Raw genomic sequence first — 18495 nt, forward strand, 5'->3', positions numbered from 1 at the left:
GTGTGCGGGCGGTAAGCCCCTGGGGCAGGTTGCCCCGAGAAGCTGTGGCTGCCCCATCCCTGGAGGTGTTCAAGGCCAGGTTGGACGGGGCTTGGAGCAACCTGGGCTGGTGGGAGGTGTCCCTGCCCACGGAAGGGGGGATTGGAACTGGATGATCTTTAAGGTCTCTTCCAACTCAAACCATTAAATGATTCTATCGAGAAGGCAGGAATTTCCAGGGCAGCCGGACGGTGGATGCCAGGAAGGGAGTAAAGGCGGTGGGCCAGGCCGGGGGCTGTTAGCTTCAGCTTTCAATACCCATGTGTGTCCCTCTTCTCAACCCCTCAACTGTAAGGTCTCTGGAAAGATGTTCAGGAGGTGCTTTTGTGCAGATCTGAACACAGAGGGGAGAAAATTGTTGCCAGGAGAAAGATCAGGCGTGCACATACAGCGTCAGGCCCTGTTCAACCCGGCAGGACACTAGCCCTAACAGAATTCTTCTCCATAATTTCTCTCAGGACTACAGCATGAGCTTCTAGAAGTAAAATAAAGCCTGAAATGGACCTGGAGTACCGGGTTTGGTGCATCTGCGTGCAAAAATGGTGACTGTAAGTGAGAGCCAGGCAGGATTTCTGAAAGGCAGCTGATGTCAAACAAATCTGATTGCTCTTTAACGAAAGCATCTACCGCTCCAGAATCTAAATGCTACATAGGTTTGCAGTGTGCTTCAAAATAGCCTACAAAGGAACAATACAAAGAAGCACTGCAGTGAACCTCGGGAAGCTGCAAAAACCCAATTTCTCAGCTCGACACATCACAGGCTGGATGGAGGCGAAGCGGGGCGACCTCTCCGCAGTCTCCGGCTAACGAGACAAAGGAGAGCTGGGGAGCCAAGAGGAAGCCAGCGCTGAAAGCCACGAGGATCAAAAGGGATGAGGTCTTCGGAGGGGAGAGAAAAACTCACTGAAGTTCATCATTTATTTAGGTATTAGACTTCGTTGTCACTTCCGCATAGTACATTTAAGATCCCATATACTGCTCATTCATAGGCTTCATAGGAAATTTCTACTGAAGTTCATCATTTATTCAGGTATTAGACTTCATTGTCGCTTCCGCATAGTACATTTAAGATCACGTATACCACTCATTCATAGGCTTCATAGGAAATTTCACAACAGGTGGGATGAGTCCACATAACATCTAGGAAATATTTTTTTTTCCCCCCTCATTCCTGCCAGCAGCACATTTTGATTCATAGCCTTATTGAAAACAGTATTTTTATTAGGAAAAGAATTCTGTCTCATCATTTTGCGTAATTTTCTTGTAATGGTTTCTAATAAAGTGGGTGAATAATGTAAGAAGTGTTGGCAACTGTTCCAATTTTTTAAAAGCTTTCTCTGGACCCTTGGTCACGTCCCTATGGGGTTCATTTTCTGTGGATATTTAAATGATGGAATTTAATTAGTGCAATTATTCCTGGAAATTGATTTTCAAAGCTGTACATGTAAATGTTCACAGAAGTTGAATTTCAAATGCGCACATGTCAGAACTGGTGACCAAAGTGCTTGTATCCTTATTCAGTGAGAGACCAGACACACACGGCTTATCTGGACAATGCCAATTAAGTTACTCTACTCACATTTTGAATATTCGCAATCAAACCCCAAAATGTACAATGAAAAGATACTTTCCATTTGAATAGTTAATAACCTTCAGGAAACCTCAGTCTATTGGAGGATGTTCAGCAAAAAAGAAGGATCCAGCCCTGATTTCGGTGATCGAATTATTTGTAACTAAATATCTGATACGCCCAAAAGAGTTTCTTGACATTTTCTGGATGTCTGAGTGTTACTTCTGTAATTGAAGTATATTAGTGAAACACCCTCCCTGACTTTCTGGACTTCCTATGTACTTCTGCCTGCCAGCACAGCTGAGAATATAGAAGAACCCTTTTAATCCACAGAAACCATTCTAATAGCTGAAGTATACCATCACCTTTCCACAAATACCAAGCGTGGTTACCCCATGAGAAGGCTTTTCTATCTCCAAGTTGTTCCTAGCCTGTCTTCCACCTGATGGGAGCGGCTGTCAGAGGTCCTATCAGCAAATATATTCACTGCTCATTTAATACATGAAGGAAAACAAACACTAAAGCTTCACAAAACCCAAGACATTTCTCCAGTTGTTAATCAAAACACTTTTAGTGAGAGCTGACCATTCCAAACTGTATAAAATTGGAATTAGCTTTCGCCAAAGCATTGGCCTTGATAGCTCTGTCCATATAATTTTCTTTTCTAGTACTTCTGGGTCAACAGTATTGAAAGACTCAACTGAAAACTCATTCAAGCTATGAAACAACTTAAAATAAGCTTGGGAGAATTTAAATCCCTTTGGGAATTAAAAAAAAATACTTTGCATTTAATCCTGACTGTTAGTTATAAGACACACACGTTCATTAGTAATAGCTTTTCTCTTCATATTCCCCCAAATTTCTTCCGTAATCCAGTCAGACATCTCTCCATTTTGCACAATAACTTCACACTTACACAAAACATTACCAAATTAGCATTTTTCTGTAGAACCCAGAAAATATTTGGGAGCGTTTATGCATGGCTCGTTGCAAATACCTCCATCATGAAACACACATCTGGACGTAGAGACGCTGTTTGATGAAGCAACAGTAAAACCAGTTTATTCCACTCTCCGGGTTTCCCCAAGGAAAAAGCAAAAAGGTTGGATGACGCGGTTTCACGGTGCTGTAAAATAGCAGTGCCAAAGAAAAGCGTCCCCAGATATCCCAGAGTTTTGGTCCTATAGAACTGAGATAACTAGTCTAGCTGTGCACCCCTAACGCACCACGTTAATGAATCTGCCTGTAATATCTGATCGTTCCCAGATTACTACGCAGAAAGCTTACCTTTTTTTAACCCGGAATAAAAGTGCTAAAGAAGAAATAACGAGGAAACCGTTAAACTTTTTGACTTCCTTTAAACTTTGAACTGTTTCCCCAGTGCTGAGAGAACGGTCCATCGCCGCTGGAAGGCTCCGGGTCCCTGCGTACCATGCTGAGAATGTAGATGAACTGTCACAGAGGCTGTGCCATGAATAATGAATAATCACCTCTCTCTCGGCACCATTTTGACAGACATAAAATCGGAGGTTTGCGACTGCTGTTAAATTCAAACACGGGAGGGGGCAGCCCAAGGAATACCATCTTTAGGTCTGTCTCTCCTCACGAGTGGGAGTGAGTATTAGGAGCACACGACTTAATAAGATCTTCTGAAAAAAATGAGCATTCGATCAAAGAAATTTGACATATTTGAGAGCGTTGAGAGTTTTGGAGGTAAGACCAAATGTAAAACGGAATCCCGAAACTGCCTAAGAAAGCAACATGCAAAGGAAGCCCCAGCGACAGCCTGAAAATAAACCCGCAAAAATAGCATAGTCTCAGAGGAACCTCCTCTTTCGTGAAATGAAATGAATGAAAACTCACCCAAATTTTCAATGGAATAATAACGCTGTTTACTGTCCACCCGCACAGTCTCAGCGTAGGGACTGCCCACGCCGTAGCCGATGATGTACCCGCGGACGACAATGTTGGGGTTCAGCGGCGGCGTCCAACTCATGACGATACTCGTTGTCAGGGGCCTGACGTGAAGAGAGCTTGGCTGGTCTGGAACCTGAGATTCTGGGATTCAAAATAAAATAAATAAATAAATAAAAAAGTATAAATTACTATTCTACTTATTCCATTTTATTATTCATAAGGTTCGAGCTTAGATTAAAATATTTGCCCCAAAAAACTCCAATCAGGTTCCCCAGCGTTACATGCAGAGCTCACATGCAATTTCATTTCTGAGCCCTTCCAAGAGCACCGATGCGCCTCATCCTGTTTTAAACAGAGTATCTCCTAGCGCTCTCCACTTTCAGCCTAAGGCTACAACAGAGATCTTAAAATGATGCAGGAAAATGAAAGATGACCCACAAGAGAATTTCCAGTAGGACAACTCGTCTCTTCCCTGCTCTATTTACAAGTGCCACAGGATCCTGACAGCTGATTGTATGAGTTGTCTCTGTGCTCACAGATTATTTAAGAAAAAGGTTTACTTTTTTAGTGATGTACTAGTAGATTCTGGCAATAATCTGTCTCCTTCCTGCAAAAATAAGACGTGAATTTTAACTCTTGGATGTGCAGCTCTGGCGTTGAAGCTGCTTTAAATAACACACCATTTAAAAAATGAAATAATAGAGTGAGATATTTACAGGTATTCCCAGGTAAAAATCATTACTTCAAGCAGTATTAATCACTCCAAGTCTATTTGCCCTCTACAAGCCTAATTTTACTGGAAAGGCTAGATGAGTAAATGCCTTTTGTTTGAGTTTACCTGGTGACTACCATATCGCAAGTCTCTTCAGAGGAGCTGCACAGTAGCTTGTCTTTTTGAGAGCAGAAAGAGACAAGTTACTATTTCCCCCCCCAATAAAAAGGCTTGCAATATAATAGATGGCAGTTTATATGGAAGGCAACAAGGACAGGGTAGAAACAAAGCAGTAATAATACAAAATGATGTAAACTCCAACAAAAGACACTGCACAGTTGTGAAGCATTCCCACTGTAAACCTTGGAAAAGGCAATAAAAAGAAGAATTAACACTTTGCAATAACTGGTGCCATATGTGTGTCCTTGGTATTTTACGTGCTTTCAGCTGAATTCTTACGAAGACATTAGAACACTCCGAAAACCTGTTGCACCTTCAAGGAAGTCCAATTAATACATTACCAGTCCGAAACACCCAGCAACTTTAGAAGTCCTTTGCATTCAACTCCCTGAGATTGCAAAGCACGGGTCTTGTTTAAAGGTTGTAGAAAATGCACTGAAAAGTCGCTACTCACACAAAGAAGAAACAGATTGCACCAGTAGTGCCACTGTAAGTCAGGTTAAGTTCCCATTTACCCCCAACTCCACTCCCAAACTTTGTTTTAACGCAGAAGCCAAAGTTACTTCCAGCAGCTATTCCTCAACCGTGCTGTTTGAAAAACAAATGACAGAAGAGTTTCTTACAAGCCCCAAAGATAAAATAATGATTTAAGGCCTTGAAAGGAGAAGCTGGATAATGTAGCAACACTGCAACTCCTCGAACTTCCGAACAGTAGCGATTCTCAGGCACCAAAGGAGATCAGAGCATCCAAAGAACCCATCGCCTTCAAATGATAATTTTTACATCTGACACAACGCAGGGATTTCAATTGCGGCACAGATACCTCTAGGCAGCCGTTTAGGTTAGAGCTACTTTATTCAAACATTTCATATTCTTTATTTCAAACAAGTCAAATGCGCGACTCATGCATTTCAGAGCCAAATCGTGGCATCTCGTTTCAAAAAGAAAAAAGGCAGTTTAACTTCTTGTACCCTTCTTGAGAATTAAGACTCTAAAACGAAGCGGGGGCGAACAACATTTTTCAACTGTTCTTTGAATGTTGATGTTTCATAAACAGAGGTATTTTTTTGAAGACGCAGTTTTTCACTTCAGCTTTCTGTGTAAAGCAATTTTCATTACATTTTCATTAGCTTTACAGAAAATGTTTGAAAGTAAAAAAAAAAACCACACCATTTTTCTTATTCTGAAACAGCTCTGAATTTGAGAATTTGCATCGCGTAGTTCACACCCCAAAGTAGAAAGTTAAATGTCAGAATCGGCTAATTTACCCCCTCAAACAAAATACTTTTAAGTTCTCTTCACAACGAAGCACCTTTTCCCCAGGAAGGACTTCAGCCAAACACAATGTACAGCCAAACATCTAAAGCCATCAGTTCCTCAGGAAACTGGCCCATCCAGCTCTGCGGATTTTCAGTCTCCCGGCACTCAGATATCCAGGAGTTCCTTACTGAAACAACCTGTGGGAGTGTTGACCTGCTTGAGGGTAGGATGGCTCTACAGAGGAACCTGGGCAGGTTGGATCGATGGGCCAAGGCCAATGGTATGAGCTTCAACAAGGCCAAGTGCCGAGTTCTGCCCTTGGGCCACACCAACCCCATGCAGCGCTACAGGCTCGAGGAAGAGTGGCTGGAAAGCTGCCTGGTGGAGAAGGACCTGAGGATGTTGCTCAACAGCCGGCTGAAGATGAGCCAGCAGTATGCCCAGGTGGACAAGAAGGCCAAGGGCATCCTGGCCTGCATCAGGAATACTGTGGCCAGCAGGACTAGGGCAGTGATTGTCCCACTGTACTTGGCACTGGTGAGGCCCCACCTCGAGTGCTGTGTTCAATTTTGGGCACCGCAGTATAAGGAGGACATGGAAGTGCTGGAAGGGGTCCAGAGAAGGGCAATGAAGCCGGTGAAGGGCCTTGAGAATAAGTCTTATGAGGAGTGGCTGAGGGACTAGGAAAAACTTCTACACTGAAAGGGTTATCAAAGACTGGCACAGGCTGCCCAGGGAAGGGGTTGAATCGCCGTCCTTGGATATGTTCAAAAGCCATCTAGTTACGGTGCTCAGGGCCACGGTTTAGAAGTGGGCCCGGTTGAGTTAGATAATGGTTGGACTTGATGATCTTAAAGGTCTTTTCCAGCCATAACGATTCTATGATCTCATATTTCTGCTTTCTTGGTCAGGCCGTTTCTTGGCAGTTCTAGATCAATACATTTACTTTTGTTTCTCCTGGGCCGGAACATGATGCCAGAACTACTTCTGAAAAGCAATCTTCAGATCTCATTCCTCTACACGAAGTGCTGAATGAGTTCTTCATCCTAAGTCCCAAAGCAGCCAAATTTATGGTCCCCCCTCTTAACTGCACCACGAGATTTCTTGGTGCAGTATTTCTTCCTCTCTTCCCTTGTGGACAAGGAGGTTCCCAGGAAACAGAAGCTGAAACTCTGTGTCACTGCCTGGTGTCGCATCTCCTGGGATGCCACGTCTGCTCGCACGTGCCTCCGAGTCCTTCACTGTGTTTCTGTGCGATGGCTTGAGCACCCACATCTTCCATCCAGAGAATACCGCACTTGGTGCTTCTTAGAGGTCCCTAATTCCACTGTCAACCTCGAAAAATGCTTTACCTTTGGGTCACTTCAGCAATTTTCTTCGCCATTCAAAGGTGTATATTTTACAAAGTCGGGGTAATTTTTACTCATCCCATTTTGTTCGCTTATTTCCCCAATCACTTTTCGGTATAAATTACAGTACGATAGCAGTCTAGCTTGTCATGCTCTTAGAGCACTAATTTACAGATGAAGCTAAACTATATCGCTATCTAATATGTATAACAACTTCCATCTGTTCAATGCAGTAATCAGAAACCAAGCATCCCAAACCTATTTTCCTGGAGGATACCTCCGCAAAGTTGATCAGAGATTCTCTTGCATCCTTGCTCAAGCTATTTAAAACAGCCCCTTCGGGGAAAGCACTGCTTTCAATTTCTTTTTTTGTTTTTGTTTTGCTTTTTAAAGCGCAAAAATTTGAAGCTTAAAATAAATATTTATAACCTTCCCAGCTGTTAGTAAAGGCAGGCGAGCTTTCTAGGGAACCTTGAAGAAGCAGCTATGTTTGGATTTCTAATCACTGTATCAAACCACACTAATTAAAATGAATATCCATCGGGAGTTGACGCCGTACTCCAGGATACTGTTCGTCTTCGTGTTGCTGATGCCAACCAGGATTCGAGTTAAAGCAGGAGGATGTGCTTTACCAAAGTGGCAGAGGGGACTGCAGTGACCAGCCTGTGCTCCAGCCCTCCCCTGGCTAGCCGACACTTGCAGGACTCTGGAACTACAGGAATAAGCTGATTTTTTTTCCCCCAGGGTTTATCAGAGCGTTCATATCTAGTACACAACACAATGCGTTCCCAGCATCAGGCTGCTGCAGCTTCACGAGGATAACTCATCCCTGCTGCAAATGCAAATGCATGGAAATGCAAGACATGAACAAAATGGCTTTGCTTGGATTTATTCGCATGCACCCACTTCCATCGTGCGTCTCCTGGGATTACTCATCGATTACATGCTGGGTGAGGAATGGCTGGAGAGCAGCCCTGAGGAGAAGGACCTGGGGGTGCTGATCGATGAGAACTTCAACGTGAGCCGGCAATGTGCAATCGCAGCCCGGAAAGCCCCATGCATCCCGGGCTGCATCAGAAGAAGTGTGGCCAGCAGGGCGAGGGGGGGATTCTGCCCCTCTACTCTGCTCTGGGGAGACCCCACCTGGAGGACTGACTCCAGCTCTGGAGCCCCCAACATAAGGACATGGACCTGTTGGAGCGGGGCCAGAGGAGGGCATGGAGATGCTGCGAGGGCTGGAGAACCTCTGCTGGGAGGACAGGCTGGGAGAGTCGGGGGGGTTCAGCCTGGAGAAGAGAAGGCTCCGGGGAGACACGTGCTCTGACACGTTACTTTCTTGGTGCGTACCGCAGTGTGTTCAGAATTTATCTTTGACCCTCTCCAGTGAAAGGCAGCTTTTACACCCTAACAGCATCCCTTCTCAAATCGCTGTCTACACCAAGTGTAAAGATATCACCATGCGCCGCCGCATGTTGCGATCTGTCGGTATAGTTACACCGCGTCAAGAATTATCATCTTTTCTTCAAAACTTTGCTGAGAAACCACAGGTACCTGTTCTCCCCTTCCCACGTGTCACGCACCGCAGGCACGTCCCGTCTGCTGGAAAATTGCATTTGGCCATCGGGAAAAGGCAGAAATTCTTCAATTTGCCAGGGTTGATTTTGAGATCATAAGGAAATCCGGCCAGTCAAAAGAAAGGCAACATCAAGTACTACGGTGCATTTAAACTGATTATTTATTTATTCTTTCATCCAGCTCGCCTTTGATCCTTTTTAGGTGGTTTATTTTGTTTTAAAAATCATGGCAATTTTCATCAGTTCCCTTTTATTTTCTATTCATCTCCTTTCCACTACATACTTGCTTCTTATGGATTGTCTGTAGTTTTGCCGTGACTTCCATCTGTCAGATTCTTTGTTCCGTTTGATTTGCACTCGGTTTAATTTTTTTTTTTTAGGTAGACTTTTTCATTAGTCTCCTTTTATTCCTTTACTACTTCAAATATTCCAGTTATTTTCTCTAACCCTTTCATTTCAGTGTTTTCCCTTCCCTTTTGTGTCAGCATTTGCCCTGATTTATACAGCCCACGGTTTTCAGGTATCTGCATCCCATCATCTTTCTCTAATTATTCACCTTCGTTGCCAACTTGCATTTCTAACGACTGCAAACAAAGGCTGGGAAACAGGATTTGACCTTTTTGCACATTTGCTTAGCGAATTGTTAGGATTGTTGGCATTGCTTCCGTTGTTTCTTTGATTGATTATGTTTATCGTTTATGAAGTTACATATTCGCTTCAGCACATTATTGCGCATGGCCATGATGCTCAAGAGCTACATTCTGGCTGGGAATTATTTTTAAACAAACAAAAAAAAAAAAGGTTGCCAACTCCTTGGTCCTGGTGATGACAGAGAAACAGAACCCAAGGCACATTGGACCCAGGAGTATAAAACCCATCCGTTGGTGGGTGTTTAGACCCCGCACATCTCACCCTGACCTCAGCCTGGGTGACAACCGCAGTGACACCCCTCAGCTAGAAAGCTTTCAGAGAGAACAGCTTTCAAAAGAGATGCATTTACCGTCCAGATCGTTTTCAGGTGTTTCCGCTGTGTACCAGTCCGAGGGCGGCCCCGTGCCATTCACTGTCATGGCAGCCACCTGGAAACTGTACTGGCTTCCTTTCTCAAGTCCTGTTTAAAGAAAATGAATAAATAAGTAAATAAAAATCATATGGAAAGAAGATGAAGAAAAAAAACCCAAACAAATTAGCGACAATGGCAGAGTTTGCAATAGACTTTCTGTAAAATGAGATCTCTAATAACAGTCCATTGGATTTGCCACATGCAAGGAAATATATAGAAACGCATATATACAGAAAATAGACATGCAAATCTACAGAAACGCGTTCCCCCAGCACGCGGCAGCCTCTCGCTGCCCGGTTCGCAGCCCTGCGCTGTACGGCAGACGTACGCAGGGACACCGGACGGGCAGCGCCTACCATGCGGTGCCCACGCGGGGCCACAGCAGCACAGCTCCATGGGGAGGGCGGTATTCATGTGGGAAAAGAAACTTTTTTTAACCAAAAGAAATGTTTCAAAACTTGAATGAGGGCTGCAATAGCCCAGGACTAGTTCGGGTCATAATTCCCATCGGTTGCAGTTGTACATACAAAATCAATGGAAGACCGGTTTGGGGAAAAAAACATCAAGTCGTGCCAATATTATGAAATAAGCAGGAATTCAGAAACAAGACGTTTTCTTCTGTAGCTAAAGCCATCAGAAAACAATTACAGCAGTGTTCCTGAATGTGCTGTAATACTTCCAGGTCCCTGAGGCGGGGATATAGGTTTATCTTTCTGCTCAGTCTATACTGACCAGAAAGCACAGGGGAAAAAAAAAAAAAAACAAACCTGTTTCATATAATTGCAAACGTTCTCCGAAGAAGAACGCTCATAATTAAAAAGAGCAGCATAACATTTAGCCGACGTGGAAGCCTACGCTAAAATTGATAGCGGCTACTTAAAAACCCACATTGTAACTCTCAACTCCGCTGTTGCAGATGTTCTTATTATCCCATAAAGGACCTTCCTACCGAACAGCATTGCAGCAAAGATGTGCCTCCACGTTAACATTTAAAATAACCATTTGGAAGAGCCACGTAGCTCGGTCACCAGCAATCACAATGTACGCACGCAGAAAGTAATAACGGGATCGGGATAGTTTTCTTAATTGCTTTCTACAACATGTATTCCCAAGGTCCACAAACCAAAGCCCTTCACTTTGGGCTGCAGGGAGGCAGTGGCAGGCAGGGCCAGGGCTGCCGGCAGCCCGCAGTCCCATCAGTTCTCCCGTAGCTCTCCAAGACTGGAATAATTCATGTGAAAGAAGGAGTTTGCTCAGGACGTGGGGATCTGCCGCGATAGAGTTGAAATCTGCTCTGCTCCCACAGGGCTGGGACCTGCAGGGATGGCGGCAGTGGAGCTACGGAGCTCCGTGCCTTTGCTCTGGGACTTCAACCACATGGCTGTGTTTTCGTCTCTGAGCCATCAGAGCAGCAGCAACTCAAACATCGGAGCAGCTTTCATCATTATTTCACTTTATCTGCCAGAAAATAGACCCTTTCCAACCTGTCTAATGTGCTTAAGGTGCTATCGCCCCGTTTGTTTGCAGCTCTTAGTTATGTAGCCGTCACAAGAGGTCCCACGGGGACCTTAGTCAAGAGCCTAGTTGATGATGACCAAGTTGAGATTTTGATATTTAAGGTCCCAAGGGACCATGGGGACCATGGTCAAAAGCCTAGTTGATGATGACCAAGTTGAGATTTTGATATTTAAGGTCCCACAAGGACCTTGGTCAAGAGCCTAGTTGATGATGACGAAGTTGAGATTTTGATATTTAAGGTCTTCCTCATAGAAAACGTGGTACTTTTGCTTTTATTTAATTTTGCAACAAAATACCGCTTTTCCTTCCAAACCAGTGAACAATATTGTTTCTTCTGAACTATACAATTCAGAATTACTTCCAGTTCTCATGGGTTACACTTCACATGTGAAAGTGAACACAGTGCAGGTCATTTGAGGTGAAATCATGATTGCACCGAATTCAGACACGAAGGTGCCATCAACTTTGACAAAGTTTAATTTTCTCCCTCGATGCTTTGCCGCACTCTCAGTTATGTCTTGGGCATAATGCAAGAACACAGGTGGCATTCATCGTCACCTACCAGAAATCCCTGTTACTCCTCTGGCTACTTTAATTCATCGCAATTACAGTTTTGCTATAATCTAGTGTTGAACTTCTTATTCTGGGAGGAGATATTTTCCATGGAAAACCTTGGAAAAGAAACTAGGAAAATCGATATTTTTGCCCCTCCATGAGAAAATAGGAGACGTTGACTGAGCGCTCTAAGAAACCACCTGAGGCTGAAGATACTGGACACAAAAAATTTGGGTTCAGATTCATTAGTGATAAAATCCAGGAGACAAACATATGATAAAAGCATTAAGGAAAAAACTGGTTTAAAAATACCACCATAAAGACCGCCTTTGTAGAACACAATAAATGCTACCTGCCAGCACCAAAATCAATGTTCCCTTCAAGTGAAAGTATATTTTATTCCCAAAGCATTTAATTCATCAAAACCTTGCAAGGCTGTACCATGTAAACACTGACCTGTGAACAAGTACCAGAGGTTGTTTGGCTCCAGTGTTTCAATCTCACCCCTGCGGGTAGTCTTTCTGTGTCGGATTTTATAGCCCGTAATAAATCCATTTTGAGTACCTGGTGGTGGAGGCAACCAGCTAACTTTGATGCTCTGTAAAAGAAGAGATATTTTTTGTTGATTTTTTTTTCCCCGCAAAGAAATGACAGAAATAAAGCATGTAAAATGAATTAAAAAAAAGGAAAAAGAAAAAGGCTATGTTTTTCTAATAACAACATCTATACAACTAAGTTATTATTTTGAGGAGAAAACCAAATCGAATCTAAAAAGACTCAAAGTGGCATAAAGAAAACTATACATTATCTAGCAGTGCCCGGCTATATAGACAATGGATTTCTATAGTAAATTTTCTCCCTTTTGGGGTATTTTTCATTTCGACAGGCTGCTAGAATACCTGGGGTACTATAAACGTCAGCTCTGGGATTGAGTCGACTCTGCAACTCCTACCGCTTTTCAGCCCAAAGTGCCGAAGTCACCTCTTTTTGACTGTGGGATACAAATATCAACCTGAGCGGTTCTAACAGTTCTGTGCCATATCAATTCCACAGACGTTCAACGGAGACGTTACCACACCCTCGTTATACCAACGTAAAGAAATTCAAACCTCTTGCAAACAAACTTATTGCCGAACCCAACACGTAAGAGTGTTTTTGCTGAGCTACTTGCCGCCGTCAGCAGCGACGCAATTAACCACAACCAATCACTTAATTTCTTCTAAACGTTGCTCGCTAGATAGCATGAGGGATCTTCTCTCAGCCTCATACCCAAACTGAGACCGTCCCTTCTTGATGGCTCCTGAGACATCCCTACATCGCCAGACACCCGTCTCTGCCACCGCTCTCCTTGGAGAAAGCTCTGAAGGCACCTTGTCACTGGGATGGAGAAGCCAGTCCACGCACTTGGCCATTCCCACTGCCTTCTCCTCCTTGCCGCCTTGGTGGAGGGCGCACGACAGGTTTGTGCAGCGCTCCAACAATTGTTTTCTTTTCAACCCCGTTCATTCTCCAATAAACCTCAACCCTCAGCGGTGCTTTTACCGCCGCAGACCACTGTGCTTCCAGATGTTAAACAGCAAGACCTCCTTCCCAACAGCAGCAGCTCGTTCAGGGCACAGCAGCGGGTCCGCCTGTTTTCTCCGCGTCTCTTTCCATTTAACCATGCGGAATTTCATTTAGTCTTTTCTCTCCCAGGCTTTTTAGCAATCGGCTTTCGGTGGTGCTACACTAAATTGCTAACCCTTGTCTCCTGCGCACTAGCCAGCGTGGCACACATCACTGGGTGCGCCACCACCGGCGCTCCTCAGCCGAGACGTGCCAACACCTCTCTCCATCCTTTGTTCTCTATCACATCCATGTCTTATCACAAAGAGATCTTTGTTCCTACTGCAAAAACATCGTTTCTTCGGGAGCCTTTTGTGAAGGATCTTAGCAAAAGGCTTTAGAAAACCCAAGCCAACAATATCAACCGGATCTCCTTGCCCACGTGCTCAAGGACTCCTTCAAAGGACTTTAATAGGCCTGAGAAGCAGGAATTTCCTCCACAAAAGCTGTATTGATCCCTCCTCGTCATATCATGTTCGTCCATATGTCTATTCATTCTATTCTCTATAACAGTTTCTACCAATTTGTCCAGGAAAAACCACCAGATTTACCGGGTTGGACTGATAAGAGAGCCGATATCAACATTTCTCTGCTAAAACAATCTGGGCACCAGCTGTTCCTTGCAAGTCTCCAATCCTCCGAGTGTTTTTACTCGGCACGATATAAGGTATTCGGGGTATTAAGGGTTTCTCATGGAGCAAGACCGCACAGTTCTGTCTACGCTACCTTTTACAGCTCTGTATTACAAATTTTTAGACAAAGAGAACGGTGGCCCCCATCACAGTGGGTAGTTTTTGACCAAATACAATTTATTACCATCATTGAGTTGCTTAGTCCCTGCATAAATATGTTATAGCACATATCAAATTAATTATTGCAATAGAAAAAAAAAATCAATTTCGCACATATATTGCCCAGTGATTTATTGTTACAATCAATTATACATTTCAAAATCAATACTTCAGGTTTTCATCGCTGAGTGAAATAATGCCGAGGGTTTTTTGCACTAGGGCAGCATAAACTCCATTTTTCAAACCAGCGAGCGATTGCTTTAAAAACAGATTTGGTCACTTTGCATATTGAAATTGCCTACATATAAAATGTTTACGGGAGAATGCAAACACCCAGAGAGTGGCTTTAAAACCTATTTCTGTTGACAGCTCTGAGGATGTCTACAGGGAACTCATTGTTTTATACTGGTGCGCTCCCAACTCTCCCAATCTCTGCCCAACACTGAACCACGCTCTGCTCACATGGACCTCAGCATCCATGTACCTTCTACCCTCAGCATCCGTGTACGTTCCAGCCCACTTTGCCCCATTTCCCAGGTGTAGAAGACAGCAGAGCATTTGGATATTTTCTCAGAGACGAGGAGGAAAGACCAGCTCCATCTTTCCCCTGCCCCTTCCAAGCGCACCAAGAAAAGCTCTTTTGAAATCCCAGCTGCCCCCATCCAGGGGAAAAAAAAAGTATGGAGAAGAAACAATAAAGAAGTAGAGGGATAGGAATGCTTTCAGAGACATGCTGCACAGCTCATGTAGGTGGGTGGTTACAGGAATGATTGGTGCATTGAGAAATCCCACCAGAAGGGACAAATCGCCCCGGTCCCTCAGCTTGGAAAGTACAGTAACGCCAACTTTTACCCAAAGGTGCCGCTTGTAGAAAATTTAGAACTGAATCAGCTGATAGAAACCACAGGTGGATTTTGAAAGAAATCCCATAATTTGGAAGACCTTCCAATGACCCAGACTTTTGAGTGGATCTTTGGGTGGTCCACCATCATTTCCAAACCACAGGCTCTGTGTTGTCCCTTTATTTCAAACAAAAAAAGACTGCTGAGCTGCGTGTGAGCTAAACCAGCTAGGAGGCCCCAAGACAACTTGTTGTCCTCTAGGAGAGGTAGGAATAGTGTTAGTTATGCTCATTCAGAGGAAGGGTTCTCCAGGCCAGCATCAACCCAAAGAAAAGAGCTTCTTGCAAATGGAACAATACTCAAGCAATGGATCTACCATTGGGGTGGTTTAACCGCTCAAGGGGGGCAGTCAGTAACCATTTAACAGCCTTATAGATGGTATAATCGTTTTGGAACTGGAGCAGGAGTGGCTCCAGACTCTCTCAAGCCATTTCTTCACAAGGGTGCATGAGCTTGGGTGCTCCATGCAGGACCCTGACCGCGCAGCACTGGTCCTACCTTTCTGAGCAGAGAAAACTCTGAAGGCTCCCAAAGGAAGGGCACGCAGGCATCAGGGTCGCAGAGTCCAACCACCTTCTCCAAGGACGTGCCCAAACACAGCAGAGGACAAAGCCTGTCGCACACAGCCGTACCACTCCACGTGTACAATTACTCATGAGATTTATACATATATAGTTTTTAGGTATAAAAGGAACTACTGCAGCCATACTATTTCTAGCCTGAACTCGATACTAATTTGATTAATCAAAGAAAAAGAAGAGTTCCAGCAGAAGCATCCAAGCACTTGGAGCTGCGACACCTGCAAGTGCTGAGCAGTTTTTTTTATGAGGCCCCAAATATCCTTTCCTCTGCCTTGAAGCCAACAATGACTGCATCTCCCGGCACAGGAGGTCTCACCGAAGCCACGGGTTGGATTCAATGCTCAAGGCAGAATAAATAAGATCTTCCTTATGATTAGAGGAAAAAACAGGTTCTTTACAGATCCACCTAAAGCTGTCACTGTAACGGTAACAGTTCACTTTCACCTCAACCTGGTCTCCATGGACACCGCAACGATGCTTTTTATCAACAGTACTTAACATGTGACCCTTTGCTCCAGGAAAATCAATGACTAAGGTTCTGACAGGCTTCTTGTCCTTTCTTCTGCTTAAGAGAGAACAGTAATGACGAGTGCTCTAATCCTTCACGCTTTATCCGAGAGGTAACCAACAGAAAGAAAATATTTCCTTTCTGTTATACCAGGATTCCTACGGAAACCATAAAACAAAGGCAGCTTCAAGAGGATTTTTGGAACCTGCTAGTCCTGGTTGGAACACGACATGGAAAAATATTGGAAAAGGCTGTTGGCCACCACCGTTTGCTGAAATGAGCCTTCTTCAACCGCAGCGTGGTCCCTTCCTTGGCCCATTAGGAAATCACCCCTAGCGTGAGCTGGGACACTCACCACCGCCCTCGCTCAGAGCTGGGAATGCCCTGGACATTGCAAAATGGCCCTTTACAGACCCCTCCCAGTTCAACTGGATTTTTAAAAAGTTTTCCAAGAGAATAGACGTCAGCCCAACAGATCTAACCAAACCCGAGCTCAACCTTTAACATCCTCCCTGTAGTTTACAATCCCACAGGATATTTTCATTTCCCAATTTGTGTGATTATTTACTTAGAAACCAAACCAGAACAAGAAAAAGCCAAGAGATTATCTCCACAGTGACTGGAGACATGGAGCATCAGAAATCTCACGAATCTTACCAGATCAAAGTTTCTGCATGTGCAAAGACTATTTTTCAGTTTATTTTAGTCAAGAATCCTCTGGACATAAATATTCATTAACAGATATTTGCAAACATTCATTCAATTATGGCAGTGGACAACTACGACTTGCTTTATGAAGTCTATCTGTTGCACTTTGACTCTGCACATAGGCTTTTCTTCTGATTTTTCCTTTCCTAAATCCATTCTGTCGATTTTTCTTTCCAGTGGAAATCAAATTATCTACAATCAAACCCTCTAGATACACTAATCAGCGATTTGATACAATAGAGTGATCTTGAAGTGATCTTCTGGAGGAAGTCTCCAAAAACTCATTGAGACTTTAAGTAGAGGCAATCACGCCCCTTAAGGCCGTGGGCTGTTCTGCCTGAAAAGCAGAGCCAAACCAAACCAATCAAGGAATAACACCTGTGTAAAAACATCTGGGGCACACTGTGAGCTACCAAAGAACAGTGGGATGGAGGTGGGATGGAGGTGGGATGGAGGTGGGATGGAGGTGGGATGGAGGTGGGGCTCATGGAGCTCCTAGCACATCTAAAGGGTACGACAGGCACTAGCCAGGATCAAAGTCCATTAGAGCTTTCACATTTTTGGACGAAATCCTGTGGGTTAAAATTTCCCACCTACGTGCTGATGGTGAACTATACACCAGACGCTTGAGTTAACACAGGTTAATTCAGGTTAAAAGGTAAAGCCTAAACAATCGTAAGGAAGCGGAATGGAAATAAAGCTAGAATAAGAGAGTCCATTGTGAATTTATGTAGATGAAGCATCTAGAACACACTCACCTTGTTTGGAGAAAGCTGGAAAAAGTTTAAAAAAGGAATAACTTGATGATTTCACGCAACAACAAAATGGGCTATTCTTCTCTGTATGTGGCCAGCAGAAAGACCTAGCACGTTTTTCATTCCATATGATCCATCCATGAGCTGGGATTTCAAACCAATTTCCTGAGTCAGATTTGGGAGCCAGGTGTGTTCTGCACTCAGTGAGGGACTCGGGCAACCATCTCACAGAAACACTGAACACTCCTTCTACGTGCAAACTAGGAATAACCTTTAGGTATTTTCCTGAAGCGTTCTGAGACTTTGCAGGACTATTTTAAATCTTACATACTCCTACTGCCTTTGTTGCGCTTTTATTAGTGACAGCAATGGGAACTGAATACACCCACAGTCTGTCAAATATTGTAGAGACACACATTAAATATTCTTAGAGTAATACAAAAACTGAACAAATACCACAGCCCCTCCAAAGTATCAGTGGTTTCAATCCACCCAGAGAGCAAGTATTTCCCTCCTAAGGTTACGAGCTGAAAAAGGACTATAGACTTGAAGAAATCATAGAATGGTTTAGGTTGGAAGGGACCTTGAAGTTCATCGAGTTCCAACCCCCCTGCCATGGGCAGGGACACCTCCTACTAGACCAGGTTGCCCAAGGCAACGTCCAGCCTGGCCTTCAACACCACCAGATATGGGGCCTCAACAACCTGTTCCAGTGCCTCACCATCCTTAAAGTGAAAAACTTCTTCCTAATGATTAATCTAAACCTGCCCTCTTCCAGTTTGAAGCCATTCCCCCTCGTCCTATCACTCCATGCCCTTGGAAACAGTCCTCCCCAGCTCTCCTGGAGCCCCTTTAGGCACTGGAAGGGGCTTTAAGGTCTCCCCGGAGCCTTCTCTTCTCCAGGCTGA

General features: G+C 44.0%; 1 protein-coding gene across 1 annotated transcript in view; it reads right to left on the reverse strand.

Annotated features, from left to right (window-relative positions):
• Nucleotides 1-3472: 3472 nt before the first annotated feature.
• Nucleotides 3473-18495, reverse strand: part of LOC104292115 (netrin receptor DCC-like) — a gene marked incomplete at its 3' end in the record, with an annotated part of 148076 nt that continues 133053 nt past the window's right edge. The window contains exons 10-12 of the mRNA XM_009891438.1: nucleotides 12194-12335; nucleotides 9602-9712; nucleotides 3473-3667 (exon numbers count right to left, since the gene is read on the reverse strand). Of these exons, the coding sequence (XP_009889740.1) occupies nucleotides 3473-3667; nucleotides 9602-9712; nucleotides 12194-12335 (448 nt within the window). The remainder of the gene's footprint in view (nucleotides 3668-9601; nucleotides 9713-12193; nucleotides 12336-18495) is intronic.

This window comes from Charadrius vociferus, unplaced genomic scaffold (assembly GCF_000708025.1).
Source record: "Charadrius vociferus isolate BGI_N301 unplaced genomic scaffold, ASM70802v2 scaffold369, whole genome shotgun sequence".
Taxonomy (NCBI): domain Eukaryota; kingdom Metazoa; phylum Chordata; class Aves; order Charadriiformes; family Charadriidae; genus Charadrius; species Charadrius vociferus.